Below are 18,211 nucleotides of genomic sequence, written 5' to 3'. Positions count from 1 at the left end.
AGAAAAACACTGAAGAAAAGGCACCATATTTTTTTTCTAGTAAAAATGTAGATTTTTTCAAAAGGCAAAGTTACAAGAAAGGAAAGATAGAGCAAAATCTTAGGAATAAATGCAAAATATTATAAGATACCAGGTATCATGGTAAAGACCAAGGTGGGGAACCTTTGGCCTCGAAGCCACTTGTGGCCCTTTAAGTCCTCAAGTTCGGCCCTTTGACTGAATTCAAATTTAATAAATCACTGTAATAAAAGGATTTGTTCTGTAAAACTTAGACTCAGTCAAAAGGCTGCACCCAAGGACCTAGAAAGCCACAAGTTCCCCACCTCTGGTATTATTTCTCAGGGTTTTGTTTTTGTTCTTGGGATCTGTAAGTTAAATGATAGCATATTTTAAATCCTTGTGCCTCTTGTACACAGTTCTACCTGACCTGCTTACTTTCAAGGTCTAAACAACATCATTTTTGCTGAAAAATATTTTCATTATCTTCAGATAGTAAGAAGTAAGCTGCTGAACAGAACTGAATAGAAGGAATAAAGTAATCCCATCTATCCTACCTTCAAGGTCTAAACTATACCACAGCCAATTTTTTTATGGTCAGGTCACTGAAAGTTTTGCCTACTAATAAAAAAAAAAGTTAATACAGTAGCTGAAAAACATTTTCATTATTGGCTACTATTAAGAAACTATTCCAGTCAGTCATAGAGGCGGGAAGACCTACACATTTTAAGTTACTGTGCCTCTTGTGGACCATTTTATCTGACTGGCTACTTTCAAGGTCTAACTAAATCATGGTCTTTTTTTGCTGAAAAATATTAGACTGTTAGTAAGAAGTGAGTTGTTAAGAAAAAAAAGTGAATTGTTCCCTTTGGTTGTTGAGGGAGAAGGTGTCAAGAGAGAAAAGGAAGATGATACAGAAAGTACTGACAAGGAATAATGTAATCTCTTCTCCTCGAATTGTATTTCTTGAGGTATATCCAAGCCCACAATAATCCTATCCTTCTCGGAATTCCTACTTAAGAAACTGGGCCGTATGAGCTAACCTTTTCTTACATTACTTGATTTTATTTTTCTATTTACTGTGTGCAAGTTGTTTCCCTGACAAAATTGCAAGCTTCTTTAAGACAGTCTACAGGCAGCTAGGTGATGCAGTGGATAAAGCACCAGCTCTGGAGTCAAGAGGAGCTGAGTTCAAATCCAGTCCCAGACACTTACTAGCTGTGTGACCTTGGGCAAATCACATAACCCCATTGCCTACCCCCCCCAAAAGCCTATATTCTACTTTGCATCTTCTACAGAGCCTAGCATAGTACTAATAATATAAAAAGTAATTTTAAAAAATTTACTGAGCTAAATTATTTGCCATAATTCAGTTGCCACGCCTACTAAGGTTTTTGTATCATTTAGCACTAGCATTGGTATTGTGGGCCAATGTTTCTCCAAAATGCAATAATTCTGGGTATAATCCAAATCATCAATACATGTCACATGCAAAAACACAAACTTCTTGGGGGTAACACCAAAAAGAGATAACATCCAAAAATGAAGCAATCTAGTATCTCCTTCCCTGATTAATTTTTTTTACCCCAACTACCACATAATTGGCAAAAATATAAAAGTAAATCTTCCTATCATTCATTCTTCAATCATAGCAGAATAGTTTTAACTTGGATATGAAGTTAAGATTCACCTGAAGTTTTGAGTATCTTTCCCCTTGTCACAGATGTAGAATGAGACTGTTTCAGTGGTCTGATCTTGCCAGATTCAGAGAAATTTTAATTGCTAAATTTTAGAACAGGAATAAATCAACCAATCAGAAAGCCACAAATATGTGCTAGTTACCACCAGGCTGACCGTGTCATTAAGTGTATGGTATAACTTTATCTGGCTCACTTTTCCAGATGAATCAATCTTATATTCCTTGTTTTCTAAGAGCCAGTGGAACACTAAATCAGAAACCATATGGTCCTTTAGAATTTTTTTAAGGAAGCAATGGGAATATACGATGACAAGCTAACGTGTGTGAACTATGCTGATAATATTTCTGAAATGTAACACAATCATAGGGATTTACTAAACTAGTTTTGCCATGTCCCAGGCTGCCTATTTGAAAATGTCATAAAATTGCCAATATCCTCTAAATAAAATTTTTTTTAATTAAAATTATAAAATTGCCATTAGTCAAAATGTTGGACAGATATACTTTAGCATTTCTAAAATGTGAATTCATTTTTCTAACTTAATAAAAAGTACCAAAGATCTTATAGTGCTTCAGGATAATCCACATGAATATTCACTCTGATAAGAGTGGTATAAGAAACTAGGTATAAGAAGACTAAGTTAAAAGTTTCCCTTTTTTGCCTAAATCACTTAGGTTTTTTCCTCTTTCCTAATAAAATCAGACTGGCAGAGGAAAAATTCTGGTTGAGATTTATATTTAGGTAGATTATACTGAAGTGAGGTCTTCTCTGTATCTTATAGTATTTAGACAGGCTGGAAGATCAATCAAACTTACCTGAAATAAAACTAAGTGCCATGAGGCAATATGGAATAATGAAAAGACACTAGACTTCTGGAACTAAAGGACCTGGATTAAATACTAACTCGGCTACCTACTTATGACCTAGTTGAATCTTAAGCAAAAGAAGTTATTTCCAATTTTCCCTTCTTAAGGTTCACATTTTAGGAAAAATCCGAAGGTAAAGATTATTTATATGACCGTGAGTACTTACAATTTTCCGCGTGTGAAAAATGATGGTATTGAACTAGAGAATTTAAACCTGTAAGATCCTTTCCATCTCTGAATCTTAATTTTTTTTTTATTTTTTATTTTTTGGCAACTGGGGTTAAGTGACTTGCCCAGGGTCACACAGCTAGTAAGTGTCAAGTGTTTGGTCTGAGGCCGAATTTGAACTCAGGTCCTCCTGACTTCAGGGCCAGTGATCTATCCACTGCGCCACCTAGCTGCCCCCGCTGCGCCACCTAGCTGCCCCTGAATCTAATTTTTAAAAGATTAGGACTCATCAATTAATATAGCTAGCCCTCAAACCTATAAACCAGATGCCACCTGCAAAACTGTATGTGTATGTATGTGTAGGTTAGGTCATATGCTATACAAGCAATTAATGACCAATTCACGGGAAGTCTTATGTACCACTTCAACAGACTAGGTGCCTTCTCCTTGTGCTCTTAATACAGACTAAAACCAAGGACAATAGAGATTGATACATCTCAAAAGCAGCCACCAGCAAAAGCATGGTACGGCATGTCAATGGAAACTGAGTTTTTATTACATAGAAGGATTTCTAAAACTTTATTTAGAATTCAGAACACATTCCTCAAGGCATAAAAATGAATTTTAAGTCAAATGCTGGGCATAAGGTAATACTACAAAAGGCCTAATAGTTTTTCCAACCAGAAACCAGCATTTCTGACATTAATCTCCCATTATAAATCTTCACTCTATTAACCTGAACATGTCACTGAAAGTCAATTTTATGAGGCCTATACAGAGGCCTAATAAAACTATGCAAAGCCAAGGTTACATCTCATGATGTTACATAAAAACACAATTTTCCTCTCGAAATTTCACAAGTAGAAGCAAAATGCTTCAGAAACCTATGACAAAAATGTGGTTCTAAAAAGCAATGGCATTTTGTTTTTTCCCCAATTTATTTATTTTTAGTCTTCAAAATTCACTTCCATAACATTTTGAATTCCACATTCTCTCCCTATCCTTCTCCTCCTACTACCCCATGATGGTCTGCATTCTGATTCCCCCTTCACCAAATCTGTTCTCCCTTCTATTACCCCTCCTCCTCCCGCCGCTTCTCTTATGCTCTTCTCCTTCTATTTTCCTGTAGGGTAAGATAGATTTCTATATCCCTTTGCCTGTGTATCTTATTTCCTAGTTGCATGCAAAAACAATTTCTAACATTTGTTTCTAAAACTCTTGAGTTCCAAATTCTCTCTCCTCCTGCCTCCCTACCCACCCTCATCAAGAAGGCAAGCAATTCGACATAGGTTATACATGTGCAGTCATGCAAAACACTTCCGTAATAGTTATGTTGTGAAAGATTAACTATATTTCCCAACATCCTATCCTGGCCCCCATTTATTCTATTCTCTCCTTTGTCCCTGTCCCTCCTCAAAAGTGTTTGCTTCTCCTGTATCAGATTGCATGCCGTCTTGGGGAGGAAGGCTGGGAGGGAGGGGGAGAAAAATTTAAAACTCAAAAGCTTACAGAAGTGATTGCTGAAAATGAAAAATAAATTAATTTTTAAAAAATGGGGGAAAAAAGTGCTTCTGATTACCCTCCTCCCAGAATCTGCCCTCCCTTCTATCACTCCTCCTCCTCTTATCCCCTTCCCCCTCTACTTTCCTGTAGGCCAAGATAGATTTATTCTCTCCTTAAGCCAAATCCAATGAAAGCAAAATTCACTTATTCCTTCTCACCTCCCCCCTCCTCTCCTCCACTGTAAAAGCTTTTTCTTGCCTCTTTTAGAGCTAATTTACCCCATTCTACCTCTCCCTTTCTCTTTTTCCCAATACATTCCTCTCACCCCCTTAATTCTCTTTTTTAGATATCGTCCCTTCATATTCAACTCTGAATATGTCTGTATGCCCTGTCTATATATATTCCCTCCAACTACTCTAATGCTGAGAAAGGTCTCATGAGTTACAAATATCATCTTTCCATGTAGGAATGTAAACAATTCAACTTTAGTAAAGTCCCTTATGATTTCTCTTTCCTGTTCACCTTTTCATGCTTCTCTTGAGTCTTGCATCTGAAAGCCAATTTTTCTATTTAGTTCTGGCTTCTCAAGAATACATTAAATTCTTCTACATCACTGAATATCAATTTTTTCCCCTCACTGATTACACTCAGTTTTGCTGGGTAGCCAATTCTTGGTTTTAATACTAGCTCCTTTGACCTCCAGAATATCATATTCCAAGACCTCTGATCCCTTAATGCAGAAGCTGCTAAATCTTGCCTTATCCTGATTATGTTTCCACAGTACTTGAATTGTTTCTTTCTGGCTGCTTGTAATATTTTCTCCTTGACCTGGGAACTCTGAAATTTGGCTATGATATTCCTGGGAGTTTTCCTTTTCAGGAGATGATTGGTGGATTCTTTCAATTTCTATTTTACCCTCTGCTTCTAGAATATCAGGGCAGTTTTCCTTGATAATTTCTTGAAAGATGATGTCTAGGATCTTTTTCTGATCATGGCTTTTAGGTAGTCCAATATTTTTAAAATTATTTCTCCTGTATCTATTTTCCAGGTCAGTTGTTTTTCCAATGAAATATTTCATGTTGTCTTCTATTTTTTCACTCTTTTAGCTTTGTTCTATAACTTCTTGGTTTCTCATAGTCACTAGCTTCCATTTGCTCCATTCTAATTTGTAAGGAATTGTCTTCTTCAGTGAGCTTTTGAATTTCCTTTTCCATACGGCCAATTCTGCTTTTTAAGGCATTCTTGGGGCAGCTAGGTGGCACAGTGGATAGAGCATAGTGGATAGTGGATAGGACCTGAGTTCAAATCTGGCCTCAGAACAAGCACTTGACACTTACTAGCTGTGTGACCCTGGGCAAGTCACTTAACCTCAAGTGCCTTAAAAAATAAAAAGGCATTCTTCTCCTCATTGGCTTTTTGGACCTCTTTTGCCATTTGGGTTAGGATATTTTTTAATGTGTTATTTTCTTCAGTATTTTGTGGGTCTCCTTTAGCAAGCTGTTGACTTGTTCTTCATGGTTTTCTTGCATCACTCTCATTTCTCACTCTCAGCTCTTCCTCTACTTCTCTTACTTGCTTCTCAAAATCCTTTTTGAGCTCTTCCATGGCCTAAAATCCTTTTTGAGCTCTTCCATGGCCTGAGACCAAATTATGTTTTTCTTGGAGGCTCTGGATATAGGAGCTTTGACTTTGTTGTCTTCTTCTGATTGTATGTTTTGATCTTCCTTGTCACCAAAGAAAGATTCTATATTCTATAGTCTAGAGTTTTTTGCCTCCATTTGCTCATCTTCCCAGCGAGTTACTTGACTTTTTAACTCTTTGTTAAAGTTGGCTCTGCTTCCAATGTGGAGGGTGTACTGTCCCAAGCTTCAGGGATTTTATGCAGCTGTTTTCAGAGACACTTCTAGGGACCTATAAGTTTTCAGTTGTTCCAGGGTGGTATGATCTAAGGGAGGTGTTTACTCCTTTCCTGGCCTGTGCTTTTATCTGTGAGTGACCACAAGTACTCTTCTCTGCCCTGGAAATGACAGGAGGGTTCCAGGAGGGTTCCTTCTCCTCTGCTACCACAAGCTCTGCTATGCCAGTGCTCCTCCTCGCCTCAGGACAGGGACCCAGATCCAAGCATGGGCAAAACAAGAGAATCTTGCCTCAGTGCCAGCAAAGAGATCCCTGCAAACCCCGTCTAATCAGCCATTTGATCCCCCCCACTGTCTGTGGGCTAACAGTTCTGGAAGCTACTGCTACTGCTGTGGCCGCTGTATCTGGGGCTGAGCTAGGGCCAGGGCTGGACCATGCTCCTCTCTCACCCAGGTCCAACAGACCTTTCCCACTGACTTTCTAAGTTGTCTTTGGCATTTGTGGGTGGAGAAGTCTGGAAACCTCCACAGCTCCCCTTGATTGTCCTCTGAGGCCGACTCTGGGTTTGCTGGGCCCCTGTCTTTGCAGTGAACTATGCTCTTCTTCCAGCATGGCACAAAAGACCTTTCCAGTCTACCATCCAGGTTGTCTTGGGCTGGAAATTTGTTTCACTGTCTTTTTGTGGGTTCTGCTGCTCTAGAATTCGTTTAGACTGATTTTTTTTTTACAAGTATTCGGGGAGGGGGGGTTGGGTGAGAGCTCAAGCAAGTTTTTATTTTTACTCCACCATCTTGGCTCTGCCCCAAGCAATGGCATTTTTAAAAAGGACTTGCCATCTCCCATCTCCATGCCATTGCTCTGGCTATATCCTTTATGTAGTAAGGAAAGAAATCTTACTCCCTTCTTATCCCTACCTCATAAGCTCTTTCTTCCTTTAAAATGAAGTTATCACTTTCTACATGAAGCCTTTCTTGATTCCCCCCCAACTGTTAACAGCCCTACTTTCCCTAATTACCTCATATTTAATTATCTTGCATTTATTCAATATATTTTATATATGTTCAACTTGTCTGCCCTGACAGAAGGCAAGATCCTTGAGAATAGATAGGGATTTTTTTGGGTCTGTATCCCTATTGGCTATGGCACACATGATGTGCTTAAGAAATGTTTGCTGATTAACTGATAAGACTTATTAAAAGCTTGGAAAGGTTGCACAGAAAATCTCAGACTGCCTCTTTGGATTGCTTACATGACAAAATAAAACCAAAATATTAATTATTTTCTCTTAGATCAACACTACAGTTTCTGTGAGAGAAAAGCACCAAGTGGTAAAACTCTGTTTCCATTGTTCTTAAGAGGTATGAGTTCAAAGTTTTAACATTTGCTAGGTTATCCTCCCCAGCTCTTTACTCCTTTTCCTTCCATTGTTCTATGATCATCATTACTTCTGTTCTGGGTTGAGCTGAACTAGTCCTAGCTAAGAGACCCAAAGGCAATTTCAGATATATCTATTTATCCATTATCTCTCTAGGCTTAATTTAACATTTATTTTCCAACCTCACTACAGTAATTCATGGATGAAAATGTTTTTAGAATAGTAGGGAGTTAGAACTACACCAGTCTATTCATTTTACAAATCATATAAGACAAGTTAAATGACTTGCCCCAAATCACACAATATCAAGGTCCTCTCAATTCGAAGTCCAGTGTTCTTTCCTGTTATTACACACTGCCTTCCTTTGGTAAGTGTAACTATTCCTAGGCAATTTTATTCTCCCACAATGCAAGATAACAAAATTTCATTCTACTGCTTTCTAAGTCTCGAGTCTTCCCTTTAATAGTTGTGTGACTTTAAGTAAATACATCTCTCTGAACCCCAGGCCTCATCATAAAATGGGGTTAATAATGCTTACATTACCTACCTTACAGGTTTGTTATGTGGATCAAATAGATACTTATATGTAAAACTCTCTGTAAACCACACAAGCTTAGAAGCCACTATCATCATTATTAGCCATATTTAAGTAAACAGCAAAACAGTATTTATTTACGTTACAAACTAATGTCCCTATATAATTCTTCTTACATTGTTTAGCAATAACCAGATTTAATCATTACTTATTTGATTACTGATTTAATCATTAATTATTAAATCTAGTTTAATTTGTTTTTAATTTATTTTTAATTTATTAATTTTACATATTTAATAGAGCACTTGGCCTGGAGTTAGGAAGACTTGAAATACCTATCATTATTAATCCAGCCTCAGCTATTTATTAACTCTATGACCTTGAGCAAGTCACTTAATCTGTTTAACTCAGTTTCCCCATATGTAATGGGATAACAGCACCTACCTTGAAGGGTTTTTGTGAAGATCAAATAATATAATTGTTAAGTATTTAGCACAGTGCCTGACACAGTAAGCATTATATTAACGTTAACTAGTAGGTTATTATATTATTTATTTTACTTCCCATATCAGAGGCAGTATGAGACTTAATTAAGTGAAAATCCACAATAAGTACAAAGAATTATAGGTGTACAGTTTTTCTTGGGAAGTAGGGAATATTTTACAGAATTTACAGTATTTAAGAAGGAAAGCAGGGGAGATATTTGTAAATAAAAACAGCTCAATTAAAAAAAAAAGATTTACCGCTGAACCTCAACCAAAGGCGTATTTACTTCCAATGCCTAATTTTCATATACCAAATGTCCAAAGTTAAACAGATATTATCTGAGGCATAACAAAAACTCTGGGATGGAGGACAGAATAGGACTATCTGCCCAATTTGTTTTATGCTACTATATAACTTCCAATTTTCCAAACTGATTTAAAGAAAACAGAAAACTAAACTGAGCTGTACTGATTAACAAAATCTCTAACCAACTCAAGATAGAAATAATCCACTTACCATGAAAATCTGAACCCGACTTCTTAGAAGCCATTTAGAATCTGAAAAACAATAATTAAACAAATTTTACACATACATTTATACGCACATATATGGAGACAGTTTGTAAGAGAACTTAAGACATCAAAAAGAAAGCAAATAGGAAAGAATAGCTTCCAATCAATAACAATCCCTGTTGTCAAGGGAGATAAGACAGCATAACCTATCCAACTACAAAACAAAAAAACCCAACACATTTTAGTAAATAACATGGAAAAGAAAGGGGGGAGGGGGAGGGTTTTAGATATAACAAACTGTTGCAAAGATTTGGAAATATGCCTAAGGATGAAAATCTGCATTTTAAAAATTTCAGATGCTTTGAAATTTAAAAAAAAAAAGTTTGCATATACATAGCATTTTAAGGTTTGGAAGATACTTTGCATATATCTCCTTTGATCCTCTTGACAACCCTATAAGGTAGTGCTAATATTACCCCCATTTTAACAGATGAGGAAAATGAGGCTGAGAGAAGTTAAATTACTTATTCAGTCATTTGTAACAGCTAATAAACGTCCAAGTCCGGATTTTAACTCAGACCACTCTGACTCCAAATCCAGCACCTTATCCTATCAACCCCACCACCTAACTAACTGTTAATAATTGAGAATTTTTTTTTTGGCTAGGCAATGGGGTTAAGTGACTTGCCCAAGGTCACACAGCTAGTGAGTGTTTTGTGTCTGAGGCCATATTTGAACTCAGATCCTCCTGAGTCCAGGGCCAGTGCTCTGGCACCACCTAGCTGCCCCTAATAATTGAGAATTTGTAGAGCATATGTTATTGATACACAGACAAATGTCTATAGCCAAATATCTAAAAGGAAGATCTCATTTAGCGTATGACTTTAAGGGTAAGTTGCAATTATTCATTTGGAATTTAAAAACCTAATTGTTTGTGGGGGGGAGTATAAACCAGAAGATCCTTAATTCTTATTTACTGAGTTTACTAAGAATGAAATTTCTATAGCAGTAAATTAACAGGAACATAACACTATCAAAATACCTAGCTCAATAAGGATCTAAGTGCATTCAAACCCAAGAAGTAAGTAGGTACAAAGTTCTTTCCTACACCAATCAGTCCAGACTCACTAAAGACTCCCTCTCCCCCTTACACACAGTAGTATACCTTTAACTTATCCAGAGTAAGAAAATTTAACCAGACCACCTGCCCATTCTACAAACCTGCTGAGTTCTCTCAGCTCTAAATCAGTGCTGTATACTTTAGCCTGAAACAATTCCATTTTCTTCAAGAAACATAATTTCTGTTACTACGTTAACAGACTGGAGACACAGTTTAAGTAAGAAATTTCTGGTTGATAATTCATTATCTCTGCTACTCACCCTACCCCCAAACCACTATTACTTCACTTATCATCTTTCAGTAAATAATTTAAAGTGCTCTAATTACAAACTCAGAGGTTTAAAAACCGTCTTTGCCAACTTCTTACTGTTAGCCATAGGTATCCCTCAGGTTCAGAACAGGCTTATGCCAGTTTTTCTTCAGAGCCTTAGCTACATGATTTAGAGTTGTAATAGACCTTAAACATCATATAGTCCATTTCCACCATTTTACAGAAGAAAGTAAGAACAAAGGAGTTAATCCAAAGTGATACAAGTAAAAGTAGTAGACTTGGGATATGAATCCAGGTTCTCTCATCACAAATCCAAAATTCTTAGCCATAGCTGCTCAACAAATACTATATTGTAGACTGAACTGAAAGTTAAACATAAGAGAGGTTGTATACAATTTCTCCTATGTGCAAAGTAATGGAAATATGAAGATGAAAATCAAACAGTCCTTGCCCTTGAGCATATATTCTCCTAAAGAGCTACAACATGTGTACAGATAAGAAACTGAATTTTTTTTTTAGTCTAGACCTGTGATTTCATCAGTGTAGCAGGTTCCTGGTGAAGAAACCCTCTTGACCAATATAGATCTGCAACTCTTTTGTAACTTAGTCTTAGAAAATTGCCTATGTCACGGACAAGTAGTAACTTGCCTAGGGTCACAAAGCTGGTATGAAGAAGGGCCCATATTTGAACCCAGGCTGTTGTGCCTCCAAGGCTAACCCTCTATCCACTATGCCATGCTGCCTCTCACCTAAGAAGTGCAGAGACAGTACAACATTGTGAAGAGTGCTGGGCTTGGAGGAAGGATAGCCTAGGTGTAAATCCTGGCTCTGACTAATTGTGTGGCTCTATATGCCTCATACAACCCTCTATAACTTACTTGAGTCAGAGGTAGGTTCTAATATGCTTAGGTGGTAGAAGAATACAAACTCTTTGAGGGCATGTGTCATCTTTATCCCCTGAATCTTGCACAGTAGTTAACAGAGTAGACACTTCATAAATGTTTGCTGATAATGTTCTGGTGCTGTCATACCAGGAATCCCTTATTTTGATCAAGAATGTTTCAAATATTTCCTATCTTATGTACACTAACAATTTGGGGGTTAAGAAAAGGACACTTAAGATTAGCCTTGAAAGGAGACAGACTCAAGAGTCATTCATTGGTGAGGACAGTGGGAATTCCAGGAAGGCAAATAATCTGTATAACAGTAATCAGACTTGAGCCTGAAGGGACCTTTAAGGTCATCTTGCCCAACCCTCTAACTTCACAGAGAAGGACACTGAGACCCAAAGAGAGACTTGCCCAATAAGAAAGAGATGAAGTACTAGAAACAGAAAAGCTTAGAAGAAATAAAATAAGTAAACCAGAAAAACAATATACATAATGACTACAATGTAAATGGAAAGAACAGTAACAACAAAAATCTCTTTAATTATAATGACCACACATGGCACCGAAGAAGAGATATAACTATGCCTCTCTCTCTCTCTCTCTCTCTCTCTCTCTCTCCCCCTTTTTTGCAGAGATGGTAGGGTAAATTATGGAGATGGAACACAATATATACTACTGGACTTGACTGATGCTGATTGTTTAAGTAATTAACTGTCTTTTCCTCATTCTCTTTTTTATTCTTGGAAGGGAAGAGCATGTATTGGGAAATGAAGGTGACATAAAACAAATTATATCAATTTTTAAAAATATTTTTAAGAGCAAGAATGACTCCAGTGGTAAGCATCTATAGGAGACAAAAAGAGAAGGATGAGGGGCAGCTGGATAGAGGTGGATAGAGCTCCAGCCTTGGAGTCAGGAGGACCTAAGTTCAAATCTGACCTCAGATGCTTGACACTTACTAGCTGTGTGACCTTAGGCAAGTCACTGAACCCTAACTGCCACACCAAAAAAGCAAAAAGAAAAAAAAGAAAGAAGGATTAGATTAAGAACAAAAGTAGTAGGGCTGGGAAAACTTTAACTATCAGTCAAACCATTTATTAAGCTCTTTCTATTTATGCCAAGAACTGTACTAAGTGATGGGGATACAAAGAAAGGCAAAAGATAGTTCCTGCTCAAGAACTATCAATGATTTCTAATGTTCAAACAACTTGTGTATGAACAAGCTATATATAGGATAATTTGAACTAATCAACAGAGAGAAGGAACTAGAATTAAAGAGGATTAGGAAGGCTTTCCAGAGAAGGTTAGGGATTTTAGCTGAGACTTGAAGAAACATTAGGGAAGCTAGTAGGATGAGGAAGAGCATTCCAGGTACGGGGAAGGAGGGGAACAGTCAGTGAAAATGCCTGCAGATAAAAGCTATTCAGAGCGTCTTGTTCAAAGATCAGCTAGGAGCCAGTGTCAATGGATTGAACAGAACTTGAGGGTGGGGGAATGGCGTTAAAATGTAAGAAAACTAAGAGTAGAGAGGGCAAATCATAAAAGGCTTTGAACTACAGAAGATTTTACATTTGATCCTGGAGGTTATAGGAAGACATTATAGTTTACTGAGTTAAAGGGTGACATGGTCAGACCTGCATTTTAGTGAGATAACTCTGATAGCTAACTGGAGTTACTGTGGCAGGGAGCTCAAGGTGCTAATTTCTTAAAAGCTAGAAACAAACTACTTAATTTTAAAACTGATATCCTTTACTTTTACAGCTCCAAATATGTCCTCTTCCTCTGCCCAAACAATAGCCCACCAGACTCCCACCTCTGCAAGGACATTCATTCATTCAATCCTAGATGAACCTTTGACCTCTGACCTTCCTTCCTTTGTTGGCTCATCATCCAACTTAGGTGTTCCCTTAAAGTTCTATCCTAGGCTCATTTTCATCCCCTCCCTACACTCTCTATCTTGGCAATCTCACCAACTCCAAAGGGTTCATCATCTCTACATCAATGGCTCACAGATCTATACATCCAGCCCTGGTCTCTTCCCCAAGCTTCAGAAGTCTGAGATCAACAACTGCCTACTGGTCATTTGAAATTGGATGTTCCAGTAACATCTTATGCTCAACACATCGAAAATTTAATTCATTATCTTTCCCTGTTTGTAAAGATAAAAACTGAGAAAAGCATCAGATTTGTCCATTAATAATTATGGTCACACCCAGCCCTGGCGTCAGGGGGACCTGAGTTCAAATCTACTTAACATTTACTAGCTGTGTCACCCTGGGCAAGTTACTTAACCCCAATTACCTCGCCCCCCCAAAAAAAAATTAACTTTGGAGACAGCAATTTCAAATGAGTGATGAGGTCGGATGATATCAGAAACCAAACTTCAAGAGCTAATGAGTAAATGAGAGAGGAGGTTGAGGAGGCACTGAGAGTAGATAGCACTAGGAATGAAAGCAAAGCCAGCCCAGTGTGAAGCATGCAATGGAATAACCAAGGAAGGAATCACATGCCAAAGGGAAGTCGACACATTTCTATCACTATGAACCAGAAAAGCTTCTCAAATGGCTAATAGTAGGCTGAGTCCAGCAGCAATCTACTATTCCTCTGACCCAAATCCAAGTCGGCACAGCTCAGAGCAAGGGAGTAATCAGACTTCTGCATATCAAACCACTTTGGGGGCAGTGAATGTTTACAAGTCCCTGTTCCTAAAAGCCTGAAATAACACAACATTCAGTAAAACCCCAAAAGGAGCAGGACTAGTCCTGGCATTACAAATCTCCAAGTGTGTACTGCTCAGCTCTAGCATAAAATACAAAATCAGAAAGTAGGCTGAAGAATGAACAATAATAACAATACTAACAATCCCATCATAAAAAGCTATGACGGTGACAAGGAGGCTCAAAACAAAAACCTGCAAGATGAGAAAGACTCCCTACATCTGCAAGCAAAGCCTCAAAGAAAACCAAAGTTTGGGCACAAATTCAACTAGAAATTCTGGGAGAGATGAGCTAGTTTAAAACAAAAAGTTTAAAAATGTTTTTATAAATGAAATAAGAGCGTTAAAAGAAGAAAGTGAACAAGAAATGAGAGCTATGGAAGAAAACTGAGAAAGGTAATTAACAGCCTGGAACAAAAAGTATAAAACCTTGCGCGAGCAACAAATTCCCTGCAAATAAAAACTCACCAAACAGCAGAAGCCAATGAGTCCATGAGATGAGAAGAAATATTAAAACAAAATCAAAACAGTAGGAAAAAATAGAAGATTCTATTCTTTTTTTTAAAAAGTTTTAAGTGCACCACATTTATTTGATTATATTGAAGACTATCAGTGGTCTAAGTTCAAATTCCTGTTTAAGAAATCATTTTGGAAATATCTTCTTTCTAACTTGTTGTCTATAATGTAAACTAATTCCAAGCAGTGAGGCTGCTTCAGTAATATTTATGCTTATTTTTTAGGTTATTCACTATTCTCACATTTCTGTAGTACACTAAGGTTCCCCTAACATATTTTGCACACACAATGACTTAAAAAAGTGCAAAATGCAAATATTATTGTTCCCATTTTAATTAAATGCTCAAATAGATCTGTGATTTCATTAGTCTCATTACTCCAATAAGTTGATTAGAACCCATGCATGCCTCCCCACTCTGTGCTATTCTTGTTCATGTCCTCCCATAAGGGCTCTACTCAATATGCTGTAAGCAATTCTCCATTTCTCTTGATATTGAGAGGAAACCAGTGGAACGCTCTGGCCATTTTTCTGTCCTCCCCTGCTCTTACCATATGACCTGACCACCTTTTCTCTTTTTTTAAATTAATGTATTTTTAATTTTCAACATTCACTTCCATAAGCTTTAGAGTTTTAAATTTTCTCTCCCTCCCTCCCTACTTTCCTCACCATGAGGGCATGCAATCTGATATAGGCACTACATACACATTCTTATTAAACATGAGAAAATCTATTCTATAGAAGAAACAACTGACCTGAAAAACAGATAAGAGAAAAAAAAATTTAAGAATCCATGGACGACCTAAAAATAATGAATAAAAAAGAGACTAGAAATCATATTTCCAGAAATCTGTCCTAATCTCTTAGAACCAAAGGGCAAAGAAAAAAAGAAACTGCCAGTCACCTCCGAAAAAGAAACCTCAAAAGGAAAACTCCTAGGAGTGTAATAGTCAAAATTCAGAGCTTCCAAGTCAAACAAAAAATACTGCAAGCAGCTAGAAAGAAATAATTCAAGTACTGAAAAGCAACAGTCAGAATCACACACAAATTTAGCAGCTGCCATTAAAAAAGGAACAGAAAGCTTAGAATATAATATTGCAGAAGACAAAGGATATATAGGCTTACAAACAAGAATAACTTGGCTCAGCAAAACTGTACACAATCATACAGAAGGGAAGAAGGACCTTTGAAAATGAAACAGAAGATTTTTCCAAGCATTCCTGATGAAAAAAAAAAACCAGAACAGAACCATGTAGAAATTCTGAAGTTCAAAAACAGAAGTGCAGAGAAACATAAAAAGATGAACGATGATAAGGAATTAAACAAGGAAAAACTGCACATAATTAAGTATAGTGAGATGATTCACGTATCCAACATCATCAAAAGCATGAAAAAACAAAGCTGGGGAGTAGTTCTGTTATGTCTTGATCTTAAAAAAGAATGGAAAATGAGAGGAAGAGGAATGGGGGGGAAATCTTACATAATTGGGGTACACAAGTAGAAATTTACACAAATAATGAGGAAGGGGTAGTGGGAATGGCTGACACTTGAACCTCACTCATCAGAACTAGTCAAAGAAGAGAAGAATATTTACATAAAGCTGGGTAGAGAAATACATTTACTTAACAGGGAAAAAGAAGGGAGAAGGGTTAAGGGGGAATTAGAGGGACAGTAGATTAAGGGAAAGATTAGTCCTAAGCAAAACAAACTCTAACAATGTACAAAAATATTTACAGCCCTTTGTGAGGTGGCAAAGAATGGAAATCTGAGGGATGCTCATTAAATGTGGAATAGCCAAACAAGTTATGGTATAAATATGATGGGAAGACTTATTTGCATTGCTGCAAATTTTTTTCATTTTCAATGGGAGAGGGGGAGGGAGAGAGGACAGATTTTTGCTGATTGAAAAAAAAAGAACTCTGATGATAGTCTGATATTAATATATTATGTTTGAGGGCAGCTAGGTGGCGCAGTGGATAGAGCACCAGCCCTGAGGTCAGGAGGACCTGAGTTCAAATCTGGCCTCAGACACATAACACTTGACACTTACCAGCTGTGTGACCCTGGGCAAGTCACTTAACCCCAACTGCCTAAAAATTTAAATATATATATATATAATGTATAAAATGTGTATAGACATATAATGTTTGTATCAATTTTTGATTTAAGACTATGAGCCATTACCCAACAGATAAGTGATGACAGGATATAAACATACAAATTCTAACTTAAAACTCTGAGGTTTCACTTCATGTCCAAACTGGCAAAGATGATAGAGGTTAGAATAGAAGATAGAAATAGTCAATGCTGGAAAAGGACATGGATAGATACACAAATAACAGTAAAATTGTGAACTGGTCAATCGTTCTAAAAAATAACTGGGAACCATGCAAGCAAAGTTACTCAATTGTTCATACCCTTTGATCCAGTAATTTAACTACTCCTATACCCCCACGGAAGTTCCTATCAAAGATAGACATTCCACACTAACATATTCAGAGCAGTGCTTTTTAAAATTAATACCTTCTAGGTTTGCAAAATAGGGTAGCTATTTAAAGGAAATTTGAAAAGGCTTCTCAAAAGTGTAATTTTAGTTGGGACCTGGAAGGACCTAGAAGTGGATGTGAGGAGAGGAGAGCATTTCATGCCTGGGGGACAGCCAGTGAAAATGTCCACAGTCTGGAGACATAGGGTCTTGTCTGAGGAGCAACAAGAAAGCCCCATCACTGGATTGTAGGGTACTGTGGGAGGTGGAGAGTAAGGTGTGAGAAGACTGGAAAGATAGGAAGGGGCAAGGTTTTGAAAGTTTTAAAAGTCAAATAGGATTTTGCATGTGATCTTGGAGGTAAATAGGGGCCAGTAGGATTGTTTTAGTAGGAAGATGGCACGGTGAGAACCTGTGCTTTAGGAAGATCAATTTGACAGCTAAATGGAAGATGAGTTTTTAAAGAGGGGAGAGATTCTAGGCAAGGAGAACAACCTATTGAAATTTATCTAAACAAAAAAAAAAACCATAAAAAAATCAAAAGGAAAAGTTGCGAAATTATGAATGGGATTTTATCTCCAATTTGTCACACATATATCTTGTTTGTACATAGTTGTTCGCATGCTGTCTCACCCATTATACTGTAAGCTCCTTGACAGAAAGGAATGCTTTTACTGTGCGCTGTCTTGGGGGGGGAAGGGGGACAAAAATTTTAAACTCAAAATCACATGGAAGTGATTGTTGATAAATCAAAATAAATTAATAAAAAAAAAGATAAAAAAAAGAATTTTTTTTTTTGCTTTACTTAGTATCCTCAGTGCTTAGCAAAGTTCCTGACACATAATACAGTAAGAACTTAATAAAGATCTGTTGAATGACTGGTTTAAAGATGCTCTTTTCAGGATCCCTCATTGTCTTTGGCTGCCTTTGCCAAAATAAACTGCCTTATCACTAGATGCTGCAAATCAGCATATTTGGCTTATGACGTTTCCCTTTATAAGGTCAAGAGTACACTGATTCAGACAAGCAGCATTTCAAATATCACCCGTGCAAGCATTTCTTCTGCTCTGTTTATGTACTGCTATTTCTTTCAAACTTAGAAGCAACACAGCATTGTCGATGTTTTGTGGAGTGCCTCTTGGTGTAAGAGACCTAAAAAAAATTGAGTTCCTTTAGAGCAGGGACCAAAGAAGCAACAGAAAAAGAAAGGGAGGAA

At 37.2% G+C, this 18,211-nt stretch overlaps 1 protein-coding gene across 3 annotated transcripts in view; it reads right to left on the bottom strand.

Annotated features, from left to right (window-relative positions):
- UBAP1 (ubiquitin associated protein 1) overlaps positions 1-18,211 on the bottom strand; it is an 82,070-nt gene that overhangs the window by 21,528 nt on the left and 42,331 nt on the right. For all 3 annotated transcript variants that reach the window (XM_020966991.2, XM_020966990.2, XM_020966992.2), the window contains exon 2: positions 9,004-9,044. In XM_020966991.2, coding sequence (XP_020822650.1) covers positions 9,004-9,037 — 34 coding nt within the window. In that variant the 5' untranslated portion in view covers positions 9,038-9,044. The remainder of the gene's footprint in view (positions 1-9,003; positions 9,045-18,211) is intronic.

Source organism: Phascolarctos cinereus, unplaced genomic scaffold, assembly GCF_003287225.1.
Source record: "Phascolarctos cinereus isolate Bilbo 61053 unplaced genomic scaffold, phaCin_HiC Scaffold_4;HRSCAF=312, whole genome shotgun sequence".
Classification (NCBI taxonomy): domain Eukaryota; kingdom Metazoa; phylum Chordata; class Mammalia; order Diprotodontia; family Phascolarctidae; genus Phascolarctos; species Phascolarctos cinereus.
This window is presented reverse-complemented; position numbering and strand designations above follow the sequence as displayed.